Source organism: Balaenoptera borealis, assembly GCF_965194805.1.
Source record: "Balaenoptera borealis genome assembly, contig: HAP1_SCAFFOLD_2042, whole genome shotgun sequence".
Taxonomy (NCBI): domain Eukaryota; kingdom Metazoa; phylum Chordata; class Mammalia; order Artiodactyla; family Balaenopteridae; genus Balaenoptera; species Balaenoptera borealis.
In genome coordinates, this window is record NW_028122224.1 from 24,063 (window position 1) to 41,863 (window position 17,801).

The 17,801-nt window shown below is 41.0% G+C and overlaps 1 protein-coding gene across 3 annotated transcripts in view; it reads right to left on the reverse strand.

The window, feature by feature from the left end:
• Positions 1-12,420, reverse strand: part of ITGA6 (integrin subunit alpha 6) — a 36,476-nt gene extending 24,056 nt beyond the window's left edge. Inside the window, exons 1-8 of one of the 3 annotated variants that reach the window (XM_082409411.1) lie at positions 9,630-9,779; positions 8,139-8,218; positions 6,475-6,730; positions 4,693-4,824; positions 2,670-2,786; positions 1,351-1,561; positions 448-641; positions 215-303 (exon numbers count right to left, since the gene is read on the reverse strand). In XM_082409411.1, the coding sequence (XP_082265537.1) occupies positions 215-303; positions 448-641; positions 1,351-1,561; positions 2,670-2,786; positions 4,693-4,824; positions 6,475-6,730; positions 8,139-8,183 (1,044 nt within the window). In that variant the 5' untranslated portion in view covers positions 8,184-8,218; positions 9,630-9,779. Of the gene's footprint in view, positions 1-214; positions 304-447; positions 642-1,350; positions 1,562-2,669; positions 2,787-4,692; positions 4,825-6,474; positions 6,731-8,138; positions 8,219-9,629 lie in introns of all 3 variants that reach the window. The other 2 variants (XM_082409410.1, XM_082409409.1) reach the window with 2 other exon arrangements.
• Between the last annotated feature and the right edge of the window lie 5,381 nt (positions 12,421-17,801).

The following is a 17,801-nucleotide window of genomic DNA, read 5'->3' on the forward strand; positions in this document are numbered from 1 at the left end:
AAAGAAATTTTACAATTTAAAACAACCAGGTCATTGCATTTATATCTATTTACAAGCTATCTTCTAATAATACATTTTTTATAAAAACAAAATTCATACTATTGTAGACTTGTAAATAAAACATGATTAGTGTGAAAATTCACATAAACCTAAACATTCCATTAGAAAGCAAACGGTTGAGACCTTATTGTAGAAATCCAGGTTATCTGGTTACCTGTGTTGGTTTGGTATTTATTCCGTTCGCAGATCCGTGATAGATAAAAACCTTCCCCTTACCATCGTAAGGTGCTCCAACTGCAATATCTGTTGACAATGCCACATTTTAACAAACATTAAATTTTAAAAGCATTCCAATACAATGTTTTAAAATAAGATGCCATGAGCACTCACTATTTTAGACAATCAAATAATCTATAAATCATGACCAATTCCCAATCTATTGTCTACCTGGGTAGCCATCTTGATTAATATCACCGATATTTTTGACCGCAATGCCAAACATAGAATCTTTGGTTCCATTAAGACGGATTGGCTTGACATTATTCCATCTGCCTTGCTGGTTAATGTAGACATACGCTGCACCTCCAACTTCTCCACTTCTATCAAAATACTGTGGGGCTCCAATAACTATATCTTGCCACCTGAAAACATGATGAGGGGAAGAACTGTGAACCATTGGCTAAAATACCAGCGAGCTTAGGGAGAATCCCACATGCCCAGGTATTAAGGACACAAAGAGATATGATAAAAGGACCTCAAATCTGGAATTAATAGATCATCAATTAAAGTATTTTTTAAAAACCAAGGTAGCCTCTAATAAACACCCAAAGAAAAATATCAAGGGTAAGAACTTGAAGCCAGTTCCCAAGTTACATCTATAGTGTGGAGAGACTCCCAGTAAAGATTCCACTCCCCTCCACCTTCAACTCTCTACGAGACCCAAACTGGCACCACCAGCCATAGAGATCTTTGTATTGACTTTGTCACCAATCCCTACTTTCAACAGGACATTCTGGACGCTCCAACAGCTCCTTAAGAAACCACAGAACAGAACCTCGTAGGTGTCACTTTTTTTTTTTTTTTTTTTTAGTTAAAGTTTAATTCTCACAGACCCATGATCCCAGGACATAGTAAAACAGAAAACTGAAAATGTAATCCTACTCGCTGGGGAGGGTAATGGATGTCTACTGCCAAAATATAAGTGATAAAGAGTGATGGAATGGTAAAAATCTGGCAGCAGAAGTATTTTTTCCATCAACTAACCTGAAAGGATATTTCTTCTCAAGACCTACAGAAGCCAGAGCAGCAATGAATTCTTTGCAAATATAAAATAACCTAAGAGGCTCTTACCCATCTTTGTTAAGGTCCACCACTGCCACGTCATAGCCAAATGAAGAAGCCAGCCCTTCCCCATCAAATATGTGCTCAGGGAGAAGGTGTGCAGACTTCACGTCTCTTTTAAGCAAAACCACAGCTCCACTGTGATTGGCTCTAGGAGCACCAGATACAAAAGTGATCTCATCTTTGGAAACAATACCCTTCCCTGAGTCCAAAGAAAACCCTAGAAAAACAAAACAGTACATATCAACTCTGTTTTTCAGGAGGTATATAACACTGGTTACTCCCACCACTCTCCTTCTGACCCTCCCCACCAGCTATCACATCTACGATAAGAAAGAGTTACAGAGCCAAGAGACTGGACACAAGTACAAAGTAGTAGGCTACTTCATTGCTTTCTATGGGAATGTATTAAGACTTTTAAAGAAAAGCACCTATGCTATTTGGCATCTGTGTAACTTGAATCATGAAGCATTCATGCATCTTAAGAATCAGTTCGAACCCCATTTTAATACTGAAACTGCTGTAAAAGGAGATCAAGTTAGATACTAAATTATCATGGGAAAGTTACATACTATATACTGAGATACAACCTGACATAGTGTAATTGAGTGCATGTTATAGGGTTTTGCTATAATGTAGTAGTTAGTAACTTCTGTATTCAATCTCCTTGGTTGTCAGGCAAGAATAAGAATGCTAACAACATTAATATACCACAGACAGCGTTTCACTATTTGGGGTCAACTCAGTTCTCAGACACAAACATGCAAACAAAACCATGACTGATGAGCTAGAGTGTTTGAGAACCTGGTATAAACAATAGAGGTGAGCAAGTTGTCATCTGTATCAATTACATACTTGTTCAGAGGGCAGAAAAACGGTAGAACACCTACCTCACCATAAAGCATCAGGTAGGATGTCAGATTACCAATATTGAGGTTAAATGGCAAGCAAACACAAACGCCCATACCAAAATCATTCAAATTAAGCCAATCTTCCTATGTAAAGGCGAGGCAGATGCAGAATACTATTAAGCTCACCCTTTTTATTGGGTTTTATTTACAAAAAGCTTCACCACTACTGTTGCAGTTCTCAAATTATGAAGTGAGTCAAAAAATAGGATGAGCTACAAGTTTAGAAGAGGGCGATACAATTGAATCCAGCTCTGGAAGCCATCTGTCTGCAGCGCCTCAACCACGGCATGCTTTTTATGTGTGTTTCACTTGACATGAAATAGAAAATAAAAAGATTTATGCTCTGTATGGATCAAAAAAAAATTCTTAAATGACCATGACCAAGACAATTTATTTGTCATCTCAGAGGTCACAAACCTAGGTAGCTATTCATCATCACATCAGGGGATGTGCCGGGCCGCTCCCTGGGAGGCTGTGTTTTATAAACAAACTGATCGGGATCTGTATAGGAAATGCTGGTCAAAAACAGCAGGCCTGTACACATGCATGGGACGGAAGAGATTGAAGAAAAAGCAATTATGCTCGGTAAGAGGCACGCCAGCTACTGCCGTGCTCGCTGGATGATGAGGCCACCACTGCATCTGGCAAGCCACCCTCTCTGCCAGCTTCCAAACCTCATGCAGATCATTTTATTCCGAAAACCTACTGATTTTTTTGAAATGACAGATGCACAGACAGCATGGACAACCAAAATGTAACAGTACAAACTTGACACTTTTCCCCCCCAGGCAACCGATTTTGAGGAAATCCATTCCAAAAGTGGCAAATGCGTTCAATAAAAAATGTTTAATATTTTCAAATGTTCCAATAGAAACTAAGTTTATAAAATTCATGGGCATCTATCTTACAGACCAAAGTGTTGGTTTCTTGACCAGAGCCATTAAATTGAAATACCATAAACTAACTCCTAAATAACCCATTTGAAGAGAGGTTGTCTGTTAAAATTTATTCAAATAAAATATTGGTTTGTTGATAATATTTACCTTGGAAAGGATTTTACCCTGAAAAAGCCTGTTTAATAATTGAGACTGCAAACCACTCGGCCTTGTGTTCCCTTCCTGTCCTGCAAAGCCACTAACAACACTCACACACCCAGCTGCTTCCCACCCTGCCCCAGTCATTTTCGTAAGAATTTCTTCCCTTGGCTAGGGGATTATTAATTGTGTGACCTTGGACTAGGAAATTAATGTCCCTAAGGCACAAGTTTTTTTTTGCCCATCAGCAACAGAGGGACAATAATACTTATTTTATATTGTTGGGAAGATCAAATAAGACCTATAAAGTAGTAAGTATAGTGTGTGATTTATAGCACATGGTAGGTGCTTAACAAGTGATAAGTATAACTTTTCTCCCTTCTATGCCTTCACACCAAGTTTTTAATTTGGGGGTGGGGAAGTTTCTGAAGAGTTTTTTTTTTTTTAATTAACAGTATTGTTCATACATATCTACATAATTACAACAATTTTTGAAGAATACATTTACTAATACCTTGTTTAGAATTATTTTTAGATCTACACCTACTTTTTCTCTTTTTTTAACCTTCCATTGTTCTAGTAATATCTCTAGCATATGGGTACGTCTCTATTTTTTAAAAAGAATAGGTTACTATTTAGGTTTAGGAGATTTTTTACATTTTTTCCAAGAATTGCACAGTAATTATTCTTTATGTCAACTCATACCAAGAATTAAAGCTTTTAAAAGCCTTTGTGTAATTACCATAATGCACATGAATAATTTAGGACACCCATTAGTAATGCAAACAAGCCTTAGGAGTTAAGGAATTGGCACTTAGACACAATCCGGGTGTCCTCAAGAGCTGCCTTAGCAGTCCTGCTTAGGCTCAGCTGTAAAGCCCCTGTGCCACCCGCCAGGGGCTTTGTGACAAGAGGGCCCCAATCCAGGAGCAAGGCCAACCCGTGGAGAACAGCAATCACAGAGGACGGACCTGGAGGTCTTGACCTGCCACTTAAGAGTAACTTCATAAATGCAGCTCTTAAAGAGTCTCTCTCCAAAAGGAGGCACTGAAGGGAGAGGGAAGGCAGCTCAGCCTCCTGCTAACATACATGCACGAACAGCCTGCCTCAGGTTACAGAGGCCGCCACTAGCTCAGGAAACAGACCTCCACACGGGAGGACAGAAGATTTTAGGAGATAGTAGTAGGTTTCCTCCCGCTTTGAGCAAGCTCAAAGTCAGACAGGAAGGATCCCAAGCATCAGTCAGGTTACCTTGGGATCACCAAGGCTTAAATTCCAGTAAATGCAGCCACAGTCCCCTGGGTCCAACCTGGCCTCTCCTCAGCCTAGCAGTCCAGGGTCCTGTGACAGCCGTGTCACACAGAGGCATCTGAAGAGGCAGGCATGCTGTCTACTCTCGTTCCTACCTAAATAACTGTTAGCAGGAACAGGAACTAGACTTTCATCATGGTCAGTCTCTCCACCAACTTCATAAGGCCCATCTTCAAAGATGTTCATGTCAAAAAAAGTGTTATTCTTTTGCTCTACGCGAACAATCCCTAAAAGAATGAAATGGTTAAAAAAAATGAAGATGAAACAAAATAAAATAGATGGTTCCTAATAAACATTCCTCGTGTTATCATTAAGCACAGAAAGAAAAGTTTGGAGGAAGAAAACGAGAAGAAAGATGACTTTTGAGGTTATTAAAGTCAAAAAATCATGTTCGTGTAGATTTTTACATCAAACAAATTTGTTCTAGTAATAAAAAAAAAATGCCCATGCATTTTCATGAATTATCTTTATAATGCCATGAAACTAGATGGAAAATGGAATGTTTACTTAGTTAACTAAACCTACAGAAAACTTTTAAATTATATGAACCTGCTATATTTTACATTTTCTATAATCCTAAATCAAGTTATCTTTTTACTATCCTGTGAAAGATTAGTATTTTGATTTTTTCTTCCAATCACTTTAACCAAAGATTTAAAAGCTTTAAGAAATTTTCACAGCTAATAATTGAAAAGAGATCTCACATAGCCCACTATATGATTTTTTTAAAAACAGTAACATTTTAAGTCAGAATTTATAAAGCAGATAAAACATGTTTCCCATAAATTAAACCATAAATAATTGATAGGTGTTTTTATTGTTTTGTTTTACTATGTATGGCCTCTCTTCTTGCTAAAACAATTTCTAAATTCATGTGTTATTTAAATTAGGTCAAGATAACCTGACAAATGCTGTTATGTGGAAGATTTGGTTGGGGCCAAGGAGGCCAAAGGAAATTACTCCCAAAGGTTGCTATCGAGCAAGGTGTTCTCAAGGATCATTTCTAATAGGAATGAAAACTAGGAAATTTCTGAATGGAATAAGGGAAATTTTCCTAAGTTTTTCCTGACTAGTGAAAATGTTATAGTACAGGATTTATTTTAATAATTTCTCAAAAAAAAGTCTTATTTCCAAATCAGATGCATTTCTCTTCACTACGGATTACAGTCAGGTTAATTGTCCTTTATAACACAGTGGTTTTTCTACACCTGCTTAATTTCTTCAGAGAAGTTGAACTTTTACTATAGGAGCACTGACCATGTTCATCTAGGCAAAAAATACAAGCCATTCTTCTCCCTCCCTCCCTCCCTCCCGGTGTCTCCTTTTACCTATATCACGAAATTATTTAAACAATACCATTAAACAATCTTTCCAGAAGTTATCCAAAATCATCTAAAAATTCCCTAATTTGACATCTACGCTTCTAATTATACTGCTTTATTAGCAAAACACAGCCTTTTAAGATAATACATAATGAAAAAATGTCTGTATTAATACAATGTTATTTGTACGTGACACCACTCAATTATTTTCAGTTTTCAGATCCCTACCTTAAAATTAAAACTTTCAACTTCATGAACAGGCAAATATAAAACAGCAAAAACTAATGTTAATTATATTCTTACAGAAGAACATTAATTACTTATATTAATGTAAACTGCTGGATAGGGAAAAAAATCTCTTAAAACATACATTTTGAACATAATTTGTTTTTAAAAATCAGAATTTAGATATTTTGCTATCCTACCCTACTTCTACAACATAAAAGTGCCTTATAACACATTTTGTTTTCATTTAAAATGTACTAAATCATGGTGCATATAATAGCAATTATGTAATAATTCTAATCTCTATTTCTATAAATACACACGTCATACCTTTCCAGTTGTAAGTGCCTGGGGCTCCAAACGCAATGTAATGAAAGTCTTTAGTAAAAGTAGCTGCTACACCTTGCTGGCAAGAACCAAATTTTTCATGACCTCTTAATCGGCCATCACAAAAACTCCAGTCTCCTCCATCCATATCATCTTCAATCCTGAGATTCTGACTTAGGACGTAACACCTTCCAAAAATGTCTCGGGATTCCTGTTTTGTATTAACATGCTGCCTTTTTTCGTACCGATGAGCACATGTCTGCAAACAGATGGAATAAAGTAGCCCATACAGGTCGGCAAACCTTACGTTTTTCATTACAAATTGATGAAATTGTCAATAATCAAGAGGTTAATTCTAAGTGGGATGTTAAATGTGGCCTCCTCCTGAGATTGGATCTGAAAACCAGCAAATCTTCCTCCCCAAAGTTGCAAGAAGGAGACCATTATCTAGCACAGGACTTCTGTCTTGCCCTCAGCCTGAGAATAATGCTCCAATCCAAATACTGAATGCCAATCTGTAATCCACAGGCAAATTTATTTATAAATTTACCTGTCACATAAACAGTGGGAAACACCTTATTTCATCTTCTCGGTTTAATTGGTTTTTAGTGGCTATATAAACCTTCACATCAGTATGTTTGTGAAAATAAGTACTCATATTCCGGAGGAGAGAAATCATGGACATATTTTCACAGGGATCGGGCTAAAACTGCTAAAACAAAGACATTTTCCTTTTACCTATACTATTTCCTTATAATCAATCCTAACTAACGTATCCTCTAAACTCTGAGATTAAGTTTATTTTAAAAGGCAGAGACAATTGCACTGCTGAGAGAGATGAAATAATCTCTCATTTTACAGGGTATTCATGGCCACCCTCCATATAACAGGCTGAAAACACTTTACAATGTCCAAGTCAATTTCCCATAATACATCCCCTTAGATATAAAAATTCAGTGTTTGGTAAAATTCTCACTTTTCTCAAAATTCTACATAAATTTGTTACAGCAACCAGATTTTGAAAGAGACAGACAGATCATCATAATCCAGCCTGGCACCTCCAAGGCCATCTTGCACAATCCATCTAACGAACCCTTTTTTCTTCGCTACCACTTCTATTTGAAGAAGCTCAGAATATAGAGTAAAAGAGTTTAAAATGATCTGATCCTTACTTTCCATGACCATTCCCATATTTTTTTTTATAACCAATCTATAATAGCTACATAGTTCCTGAGACAAAAAGCATGCCTAGTTTTTTTTGTTTGTTTGTTTTTAACATCTTTATTGGAGGATAATTGCTTTGCAATGTTGTGTTAGTTTCTGCTGTATAACAAAGTGAAGCATGTCTAGTTTTGCTTTGCTTCTTGTTTTAAGACCACCTAGAGTTTTAGGGACATTGGTAAAGGTTTTTAAATAAGTTCTTTGAATCTGAAAGTTCTAAAGAAAAGCAGATTGTAGAGCTGTTTCAAAGTAGATCAGGAATCACAGGAAAAATAATGCTTTCGTTTCTTCTTGACATCAATTCCTGCTTTAAAGCAGTCAGTCTTCTAGAATGTACACTCTATGCAGGCAGAAGCTCTGCCTGTTTTGTTCAATACTATAAGCCCAGCAGTGGCACACAACAGGCACTCAGACATTGTGGAATGGACACACTTCTCTACACTTACCACAACTTTGCCCCCTGGACCTTGGCTCTGGACGGTGACCCCCATCCACTGATCTTCCTTGCTTTCCGATGAAGGGTCAGCTGTGGAGAAAGCAGCACAGGTTACACACACACAGTTAGGACTTCAAAGCCATTGCAACAGGAAATGAACCAATAAATGAACAAAAATATAAGAAACAGCTTCTAAATTGCCTTGACTCCAAGTCTAACCACTTAGTAAATTTAGTTACTCAATCCAGAAAAATTACTTCTCATCGTAAGAAAACGGGTGAGTGATTGTTGGTATGAATGTTTCATAAAATTCTTTATATAAAATACATACCTCTACCTGGTAGCCCTTCACTTGCTCTGACAACCAGGGTCCCGAGTACAGAAACTACCATCCAAACTAACAAAAAGTGGCTACTTCTCCACATACTCCCAAATTTGTTACATAATAGCATGAACTCTTCTTTACTGCAGATGGGAAGACAAGGCCTCAGACTCACTTTATATCTTCCTATCAATGCAGAAAAGGAAAGTGATATATTTATTTTTACCTCCTTCCTCCAAAAAGGAGAGAGAGAGGGAAACCACAAATCTCACCATGTGCTCATTTCAGTATCAATCTGAGCCTACTGTTTGACCCTACATCCAAATTTTTGCCTTCCTCAATGAGAAGGCAGGCATGAGTTCCAATCCTGAATCATTACAAAACTATGAAACCTACCAACTTTAGGTAGACAGAAGGAAAAAATGCCAAAATGTTAAGTAAAGAGCAATTATGCCTACATTATCAGTGGGTCTGGGTTTTTTCCTTACATTTCAAAGTCATTTACAAGTTTCCCACAATTAACATGTATTATTTTCTAATCAGTAAAAAAAACCCCAAAAACCAAATGCTGTTGCTAAAAAGATGAAAAAGCAAGAGAAGAACATAAACATGAATCTGCAAATATGCTTAGACCAAGAATGTCAAACTAGGTTTGGTTGCAGCTCCTCAGGACACTAATTGCTCTGCCTACCACACAGAGTCTGTGCAAAACAAGCCTCTAACTGAGATAGTAGGGCAAAATTTATCCATGTTGCCCAGCTTTCATTTTAGAGAGATCTGATGTTTAAACAGTCTTTCTCCCAAATATTTTAACAGCAAATGAGAACTTTTGGCTGCTGAGTACAAAATACACATTCAATTTTCTTCGCGGCTGTGAATACAGTTTTTCTCCCGCAGAACCTCAACACAGCACTAGGTGGCGACATCGATACACCATATCAGTTTAGAAAGCAGAGTTGCGGGGGTGGGGGGGTGGGGGAGCAACTACGCTGCAGCCCAGAGACTTAAAACGTACATGTTCTCAGGGCAAGCAAGAAACAGACAAGGCTGATGCAATTAAGAGAGGCCCTCTCTCCAAGAACAAATGCTTGTCCCCCCCTTTCCTTCCGCCTGGAAAGGGCAAGTGGGATACAAGGCAAGTTGGTCAAGGGAACCCTGAGCGAGTGCAGAAGAACTCACCGTCGTTATCAAATTCAATCCGTGGGCACGGCCCCCGGGAGGTGATGTCGCAGCTGTACAAGCCTCCTGTTCTGTTGGCCTTCTGCAGCGGAAGGGCCACTGCCCGTGGGGCCCCCACGAGCAACCTGTTGACAAAACAGAGAATATGCAGATTTGAGCTGAATACGCATTTAACGTTTCAGTCAGAACCAGGAGATATCGGGGTTATTCTTTATCAAGGAGTCTCCTAATTCTCTGCCAGTTTAGGTGGTGAGGGAGAACAAAAGCAGAGCCCTGTGACACACACACACACACAAAACGATGCAAGTCAAGCACAAGAAGAAGGGTTGTTGAAACAAGGTGAAGGATACGCGCGTCTCTCATAGTATCAGCAGCTCTCTGCGGAGCACGATTCTGGTGTTTTAGAAGCCACGCTTTGCACAGAGCTTGCCCCCTACACCTAAGCCAAGGACATTATAAGGAACCCAGACACAACAAACACTCCCACACTGGAGAAGAAAAATGGTCCCAGTAAACTTAACAAGTGATGATACGTCCATTTCCAACATTGTGCCTTCCTGGGGGTGGTTTTCAAAGGTAATTTTGAATGTCCCCCAGATTTTCAGTTTTTATACTGTTATTAATTAAACCGGGAGGCCATTAGACTGAGGTGGCTCTAACGCTGTGGCAGCCTACGGAAGCAAACCAAAATCTCGGCCTGTAAACGCCTCAAGGTTACAAAACCAAACCCTAAGGGCAACCCATCACAAACAGCCACCTGGGCTGTAAGCTATAGCCCATCAAATCATTTCCTTGCTTTGCTTCCTTCCTTTCTCTGCGTCTTTCCCTGCTCCTGCTGGTGGAGCACCGCTAACCACTTAAGGCTTGACGCTGCCAGGTTCGCATTGATTTCTGCTCAAACTCGTCAAGTTTTTAATATGCCTCAGTTTACCTTTTAACAACACAGATTTGGAACCAAACCTTTGCCCAAGATACAACTCAACTGAATTACTCTTTTGCAGCCTCTTTCTGCATCAATTCTTACTTCCCGGTATTTGGTCATCTCGACAAGCTCCTCCTTTATCATCCAATTAATCCCCACCAAGGAGTCAGGGATACCACTTATGTACTAGGCATCATAATATTCCCTCTCCCCTCCCACCTCAGGGTTCTTGCCATCTCCAGTAAGAGGGACTCCTAAGCCAAACCCACAATCCTTAAAATCTGTTTCCCAGCCAGAGGGATCTTTAGAGACCCACTACCTTTCTGCTGTGTTCCTTTTACTTAATGCCCTTTACTCACCATCAGTTTTACAATCTTTGGGGTCTGGCTGACTGACAACGAGGAGAAGAAACAAAGAGAAAGAACATACACCTGACTGGACAGAGAAACAGAGCTGAAAGAGAAACCAGGCTGGAGTTGGGGAAAAGGGCTGGGAACACAAATGTGAACCAACTTCCAAAACAGAAAAGCCACTCCTGGCCTTCAAGAAACTCACAAATCTCAGATGCCAAAAACAAAAAACAAAAGAACAAACAAACAAATAAACAACTCACCCCCACACAACAGTCCTTACCACTTTTGTCTTTGCTGTGATCCCAATAAAGGATTTAACTTTTTTTTTTTTTTTTTTAAACCAACGCAACGCAGTGGGTACAATGGAAGGGAAATGCACTCAGAAAACAGAGACGGGAGCCAGACTCTGCCCAGGGAGAGCCAGTGAGGCGGGTCTTACAGAACAATGGCTGGCTCATGTGGGAACATGCACACCTAGCGCCATCCTTCCTCCCAGACCCTTGGGTGGCAGCACCGTCAGCCTCCACCTCCTATCCGTCCAACATTTAAGGGATGAAATAGCACACACCAAGGTACGGAACTGCAACAGAGACTCGTCAGGACCAAGGTGGGGTCCTCGGTGCCTGGAACTTCTGGGCAGAGGCAAGGCCAAGGGCTGTCCCACACCTGTTCCGCTAATGTCATTCTTGATCCCAGGAGCTCTGACAAAGAGCTGAGAGGTAAACTAGCCTACGCTGTGAGTGAACAAGCTCAATTATCCAGCAGGTGTGGAGATGGAACCCTGTCTAGGTACTTCGAGAGATAAGCAAAGTGCTGGGGTCAGAAGCACAAAATCACAGGATGTGGGCATTGGAAGCACCGGAAAATGCATCCAGCCCTCTAACTTCACAGATGAGGAAACAGAGGCTTTGGGGAGGAGGTAAGTACCCTGTCCCTAAGACCTCACAGCTAGTTGGGAGCCAGGAAAAAAAACTGCTTTGGAGCAATGTTTTCTCCATTCCTCTAAATTGCTTCCTAGGAAAATAAAACCCAGGATTTTAAGGTGTTTCTAATTTAAATGAAAGGGCAAAACCTACACAAATGAAACATTGAAACAAGAACTGTTCCATTTACTGACTAAGACTAATTCACAAAGGGTGAGGGAAGGCGGAGGCAAAGCATTACTGCAGCTGGGTGGGGTGAAGGTCACGAGGAGATTTCCTGTAAAGGTAACGACTCCAACAGGGAAGGCTATAAAGAGCAGAGCAGGCCAGGAGTTCCAAGGTTGTTACAGTGTATCTTCTCTGACCACTTCCTCTCCTCATACCCGCCCAAGGAGCCTGGCAAGCTACCCTACCATAAGGCAGGTACTGGGCTTGTTATTTCCCGTTGACCGTCCTCGCTCATTTGTTCACTTATTCATTCCACAAACATTCAAGAGCCTCCTAGGATGAGTAAGAATTGTCCCCCTCCCTGCCAATCCCTGGGTCTTTAAACCACAGGGAGATAGAAGCAATGGGAGGGCGGGGCAGAGTGCTGCGCCCGGTCCAGAGGGCGCTAAACCTGCCCTGGAGCGAGTGTCACGTAGAGATGACAGGAGCTGGAGGTGGCCTGGTGAGGGGCACAGCATGTGCAGAGGCTGAGAGGGAAGGAGCCGGAGGAAATGGAGGAGTAGGAGTCGGCGACGCAACAAGACGGGATTGGGGATGGGCAGCGTGGTCCGCGGAGCTCCGCGTGCCGGTGCAAAAGGCCACGGATGCGCACCTGCGCAGCGCCTCAGAGCCCCTGGCTTCCGCCGACCGTTTGTCCCCAGCAGGGGACAGGTGCTTCCGGGTTCCCTGTTGTTGAAAAAGCTGCGGAGATTGTTCCATTTACACGGACAGTCCTTCAGAGCAAGGCGCTCCCTCCAGCCCCTTTGTCCCAGCTCAGACGGAAGGGGGCGGGGTGCTCTGGGGCCTCAGGCCACACGCAGCCAGAGGGAGAAGAGCAGACACCCATCAGTGGGGGGGTGCCCCTGCTCTAGCCACACCCCGTTCCCTGGGACCACACTTACAGGAAGACAATGATGGGGAGGGCAGGTAGAGCTAAGTCAGATAAAATCAGTCATAGAAAAGGTAAGGAAGCACCTTGATGCAAGAACACGGTACCCCCAACCAAAGTCAACAACTGGCAGGTGTCTTAATCCTCAAGGTAAAGTCACCGTCTCTTGTTCAGGAAATAAGCAAACTCTGATTTCTGCTTAGAACCAGCCTTAATCACAGGAGGTCACAGCCCATTAGCTGAGGCTCTGTCTGGCAAGGACAAAGAATTGAAAATAGAGCTGTATCCAGTCAATGACACCATCCCCGGTGCAACCCATCTCCTTCCTCATTAAGTCCTTTAGGACCTGGGCACTGGCCTGAGCCATTCGGAACCCAGCCAGCTCCTGGGATAGCACAGCGAGTGCAGCTCTAGGAGGGACAGTCTGCATCTGGGGGGAAGACTCAGGCCACACCAAAATCCAGTTTCTGCTCAAATCGCACTTTTTTCCCCCTTCGAGGCTGGGTTTAGTGTGAGCACCAGGCACTCTGGGCACTGCAGGGGTGGATGCCCACAGCAGCTCCTAGGGCCCGGGCAGCAGCTGCCAGGCTGTTCATTTTCGTTTAAGAAGCAGCAGCAGCAGCTGCTTTTTCCTGACCCGCCCAGTACCACTGGAGGAGTTCAGAACCACAGTAACAACTCACGTTCAGAGTGACAGGGACCAAGGAACATGAAGTTATGGCTCTTGAAGGGAAGTGGTGGAAATGAACAGAACAGGGCCTTAGAAACCTATTCCCATATCAGGTCAAAAGAAAAACTGTAATCAAGGAAGGGCAAGCAGCTGGATTTGAACTAAGATTGTTTTAGACACCAAAAGGAACAGGAAAAATTACTTCCCAAATTGCTTTCCACAGGGCCATTGGACAATCACCTCCACTGTTTCAAGCTGTACTGACATAAAAACTGCCCTGGGATTCCAACACATTGGAAACTTACCTTTAAAATACAAAACTCAAAATGTGTAAAACCACATCATCTTTAAAGATGAGAAATGAAACTTGAAATAGTAAAATACAATGTAAAAGGCAAATTGCACAAGTGTGGCAGTGACTGAGGACATGATATAAATTCAGGTCTTTGGAGTCTAGATCAAAATTCTTGGCACGAAGATGCAGGACCCTTATCATGCTATTAACCACAAGGTTATTTCACACTTCAAGCAAGCCATACTCCTATTTCCTATAGTCAAGTTCTCCCCCAAGCAGAGCCAGTATACTTTTGCATAACTACATCAACCAAAAGTTCTAAACACTGGGGTACTTTTTAAAACTCTACAGACAATAGCAGCTTTGCTTCATTGTTTTTGGCAATAATTCATTTCCTCAAGGATTAAAGATTCTGCCTCTAGCTATGCAACTTTGTCCCAGGAAATGTGAAATATTGCTTCATTAGAACAAGGACACTATTATTGCTTAATTTAAAACACAGCCTTCTTAGTTTGTCCAAATTAAACCTTCATTAGAAGATGGCATTAATAATTCAACTGTGTCACCCCTACATTTAACCCATCTTTGAGCTCAGTCTTTAACAGTAATAAATACGGGTGGCAAGAAATCAAAAACAACTTACAGTGGAAAGCCACAGATTCTACACTCATCCCAAGTCCCACTCTCTGGGCAGAACTCCTTTTAAATTCTGGATTTACTTCTCTAGAATGCTAGATATTGATATTATGCTAATACATTTATTTCTTGACTTACCAGCTTTAGGCAATTAACTCTTGACACCACAATATGAAAAGGGGAGAGCTTAAACTACTTGCTACTTTCCCTCCTATATTTAATAACTATATTACTTTAGTTCTGCTATTTGCTACGCTTTAAGTTTTAAGTAATATATTTTAATTTCTATTTTCTCTTCATCAATTTCTGACAAAATCTCTCCATTCCCCAGCTGGGGAGATGATGCTATCAGCACTCTGTCTCCCCAACTTTCCTCTTGGTGCCTCCAAGTCCTACCATCGCATTGGCTATACTTTTACACTATTACCAGAGCTATTACCATTTACAGTTTGTCTTGTAACCACATTTTGGTCACCTGTTCTTTTATACAACCAGGTAAACATTATTCAGTGCTGAACCAAACAGCACTGAAATTATCCTCTATCTGGGACCAGTATCAGAAGCTCTTGCCCTCCAAGGATACTGTTCCTAGCATCAAGGTCAAACATCAAGGTCCATTCTATCAATTGTTTGGTGTACTTCACATTTGGACCACGACTTTTTTCTTGGCGTTTCTCATTACCATTTTTTTCTCCCTTACATTGTTTGCTTTTATTCCAGCCTCAATCGTTTCTAAGCTCCCAATCGTACCTAGTATGAAATCAGGATCTCTTCTTTGCTCGGATGTCCTCCTCAGAGCCCTTGGACCTCCTGGTACCACACAGACTGACTGTTCTTCTAGGTCTGCTGTACAGAGTCAGGGTCATCTGGGTCCGCTGTACGTGGTCCTCCTAGCACTTCCCTTTACTGCCCCCTCCTGGATTGGTCTCCTTTGACCTAGGATCTCATGTTTTCCTCCTATTTGGTTTTCTTAAACGTCATCCTAAAGAACAGTACATGATAGGTAAACTGAGTCCCTGCATATACAAAAATGGCATTCTGCTCTCACTCTTGACTGATAGTTTGGGTGTAGGATCTAGGTTGGAAAACACTTTCTTCAGAACTGCTCTAATTTATTCTAGTATCCAGTGCTGCCAATGAAACTTCTGACGTTAAGTCCTATTTTCGTTTCTTTAAAGGCGACTTTTAGGCTCTGCACGTTAACCCAGGCGTTCTGAACAGCACGACAGTACCTGTGCGTGAGCCTTTTCTCACTCACTGTGCACTGTGTGGCCTCTTTCAATCTAGAGACTTAGGACATCAACTTCCAGGAAACTCTTATGGTGCATCGGTCATTTTACTCATTCCATTTTCTGTTCTTTCTGGAATCTCTGTTAGCTAGTCAAGTGTGGGACCTCCTGGATTAATCTTCTCACTTTTTCCTTCCCTCTCTATGGTTCTGAGACTTGACTTGATTTTCTAGTATTTCTAATGAAATTTAAGTTTCAGCAATTATATTTGTAATCTCCAAAAGCTCTTTGTTTGGATTGTGCCTTTCACATAACAATGCACCCTATTCTTATTTTGTGGATTAACATATTCTCAAATTCTCATATTCTAAGCATTTTACCTAGAAGTTCTTTTGGTTTTGTTTTTCCTTTGTTCTCCTTCTGTTCCTGGATTTTCTGTTTCTTCCAATTTTTCTTCTGGTTTACTTCAGCCATTCCCTTTCATGCTGCTAGCTCTCATCATATGCCTGATAATCCTTGGTTCTCTTGTTTCGCTGTTGCCTAAAAAGGTCCATTTTTGGCTCGGTCTCACCCCGATCAGGAATTCTGAAAGGGAGTCCTGGGTGGGGCCTGCTGACAGAGGAGTCACTTTAGGCTGAGTGAGTAGGGAGCTGCTGTCAAGACTGAAAACCAGTCTTCAAATGCTAGAGGAGGAAGGCTTAATTCTTGGGCTGCCAGCGTTCACACTAGAAGCCCCAGCTTTCCCTAGCTGTTTTTAAAATACTATAACTGCCTTGCTTACCTCTACAAGAATCCATTCTTGAGTTGTGATCATTTAAGCTTTGTAAAACATGCACCTGTCAACATCCCCACCCCTTTCCCCCCAAAAAGAAAGTACTATAGTTTTTTTTGTTTTTGCCAGAGTGTTAAATTCCAGCGTCCTATACTCTGTACAGAGAGATGGGGAATGAAGGTGTCATCTGGCATCTGTGGTCCAGCATATAGGCCTTTACTTCCAGATCCACACCTGATTCCCAGAGCCTGCCTCACCTGACGATTCTCAGGGTGGGCACAAGGCAGACCACCTGCCCCCTTTTTCCCAGTCCCTGCATGATATACTCCTGAGTATGGCTCCCTCCCTTGTTAAGGCCATAAGCCAGATCCCATCTGCTTTCTGCCTTTTAGTAATAATCTCTCAGCCATCACAGAGCCCTGAGGAGCCTGCAGGGAAACCTGTATATCTAGTCAGCCATCTGGAACCATAAGTCAAAATCCAATCATTTCTTGAAGGAATCAGATTTTCACCCCAGCCTGGATTCCTTGCAGTTTGAAGGTGAATGTCCTTTTCCCAGCTGTTACAACATCTCTATCATTACAATCACCCCATATATACCAGGGATTCCTCATAAGACTCCGCGCATGGGGAAAAAAAAATCCAAAAAAGGGTGTTTTGGCCAATTTGTATATGTAAGCCTTTATGAATGTAGATGAACGAGTCCACTGACATTTGATTATTTATGCAAACATTTTGAATAACATCTTATTAAAAATTTATCTAATAGTTTTATGCTTATTTCACAAAGCAACTGTATTCAAACTCCATATGCTGCTTTGACATTACTTTCTGAAAAGCAATGTCTAACCCAGTTTTCCAGGGCATTTCTAGGACATTTTAAAGTTTATAACCACACCTAAGGCTTGCAATTATCGTGTCAAATCCTGAGGAATTATTACTAAATGTGAGCTAAATTTCTTTGCTTCCTTTTTGAAATCATTTTAAAATATTTTAAAACAAATTTAACCTCTGTCAGCACCCACAGTTATAACTGATTGAGGTCCCTTTAGGCTAATGTGTTTATAGCGAACAAAACTTTGTTGCTCAAGTAAAGTAATCACGAGGGCAGCTCTCCGATGAGAATGACTTTATAAGGGCTCAAATATAAGGTGGGATAATTTGGGGATAAAAAATAGATCTTGCCTTATATTTAAAGGTGTGTGGAAAACAGCTCTAAAGCCTCCAAGTTGGAAAGCTCTCTGTGCTGTGAACAGGAATCTTAAGAAAGGCCCCT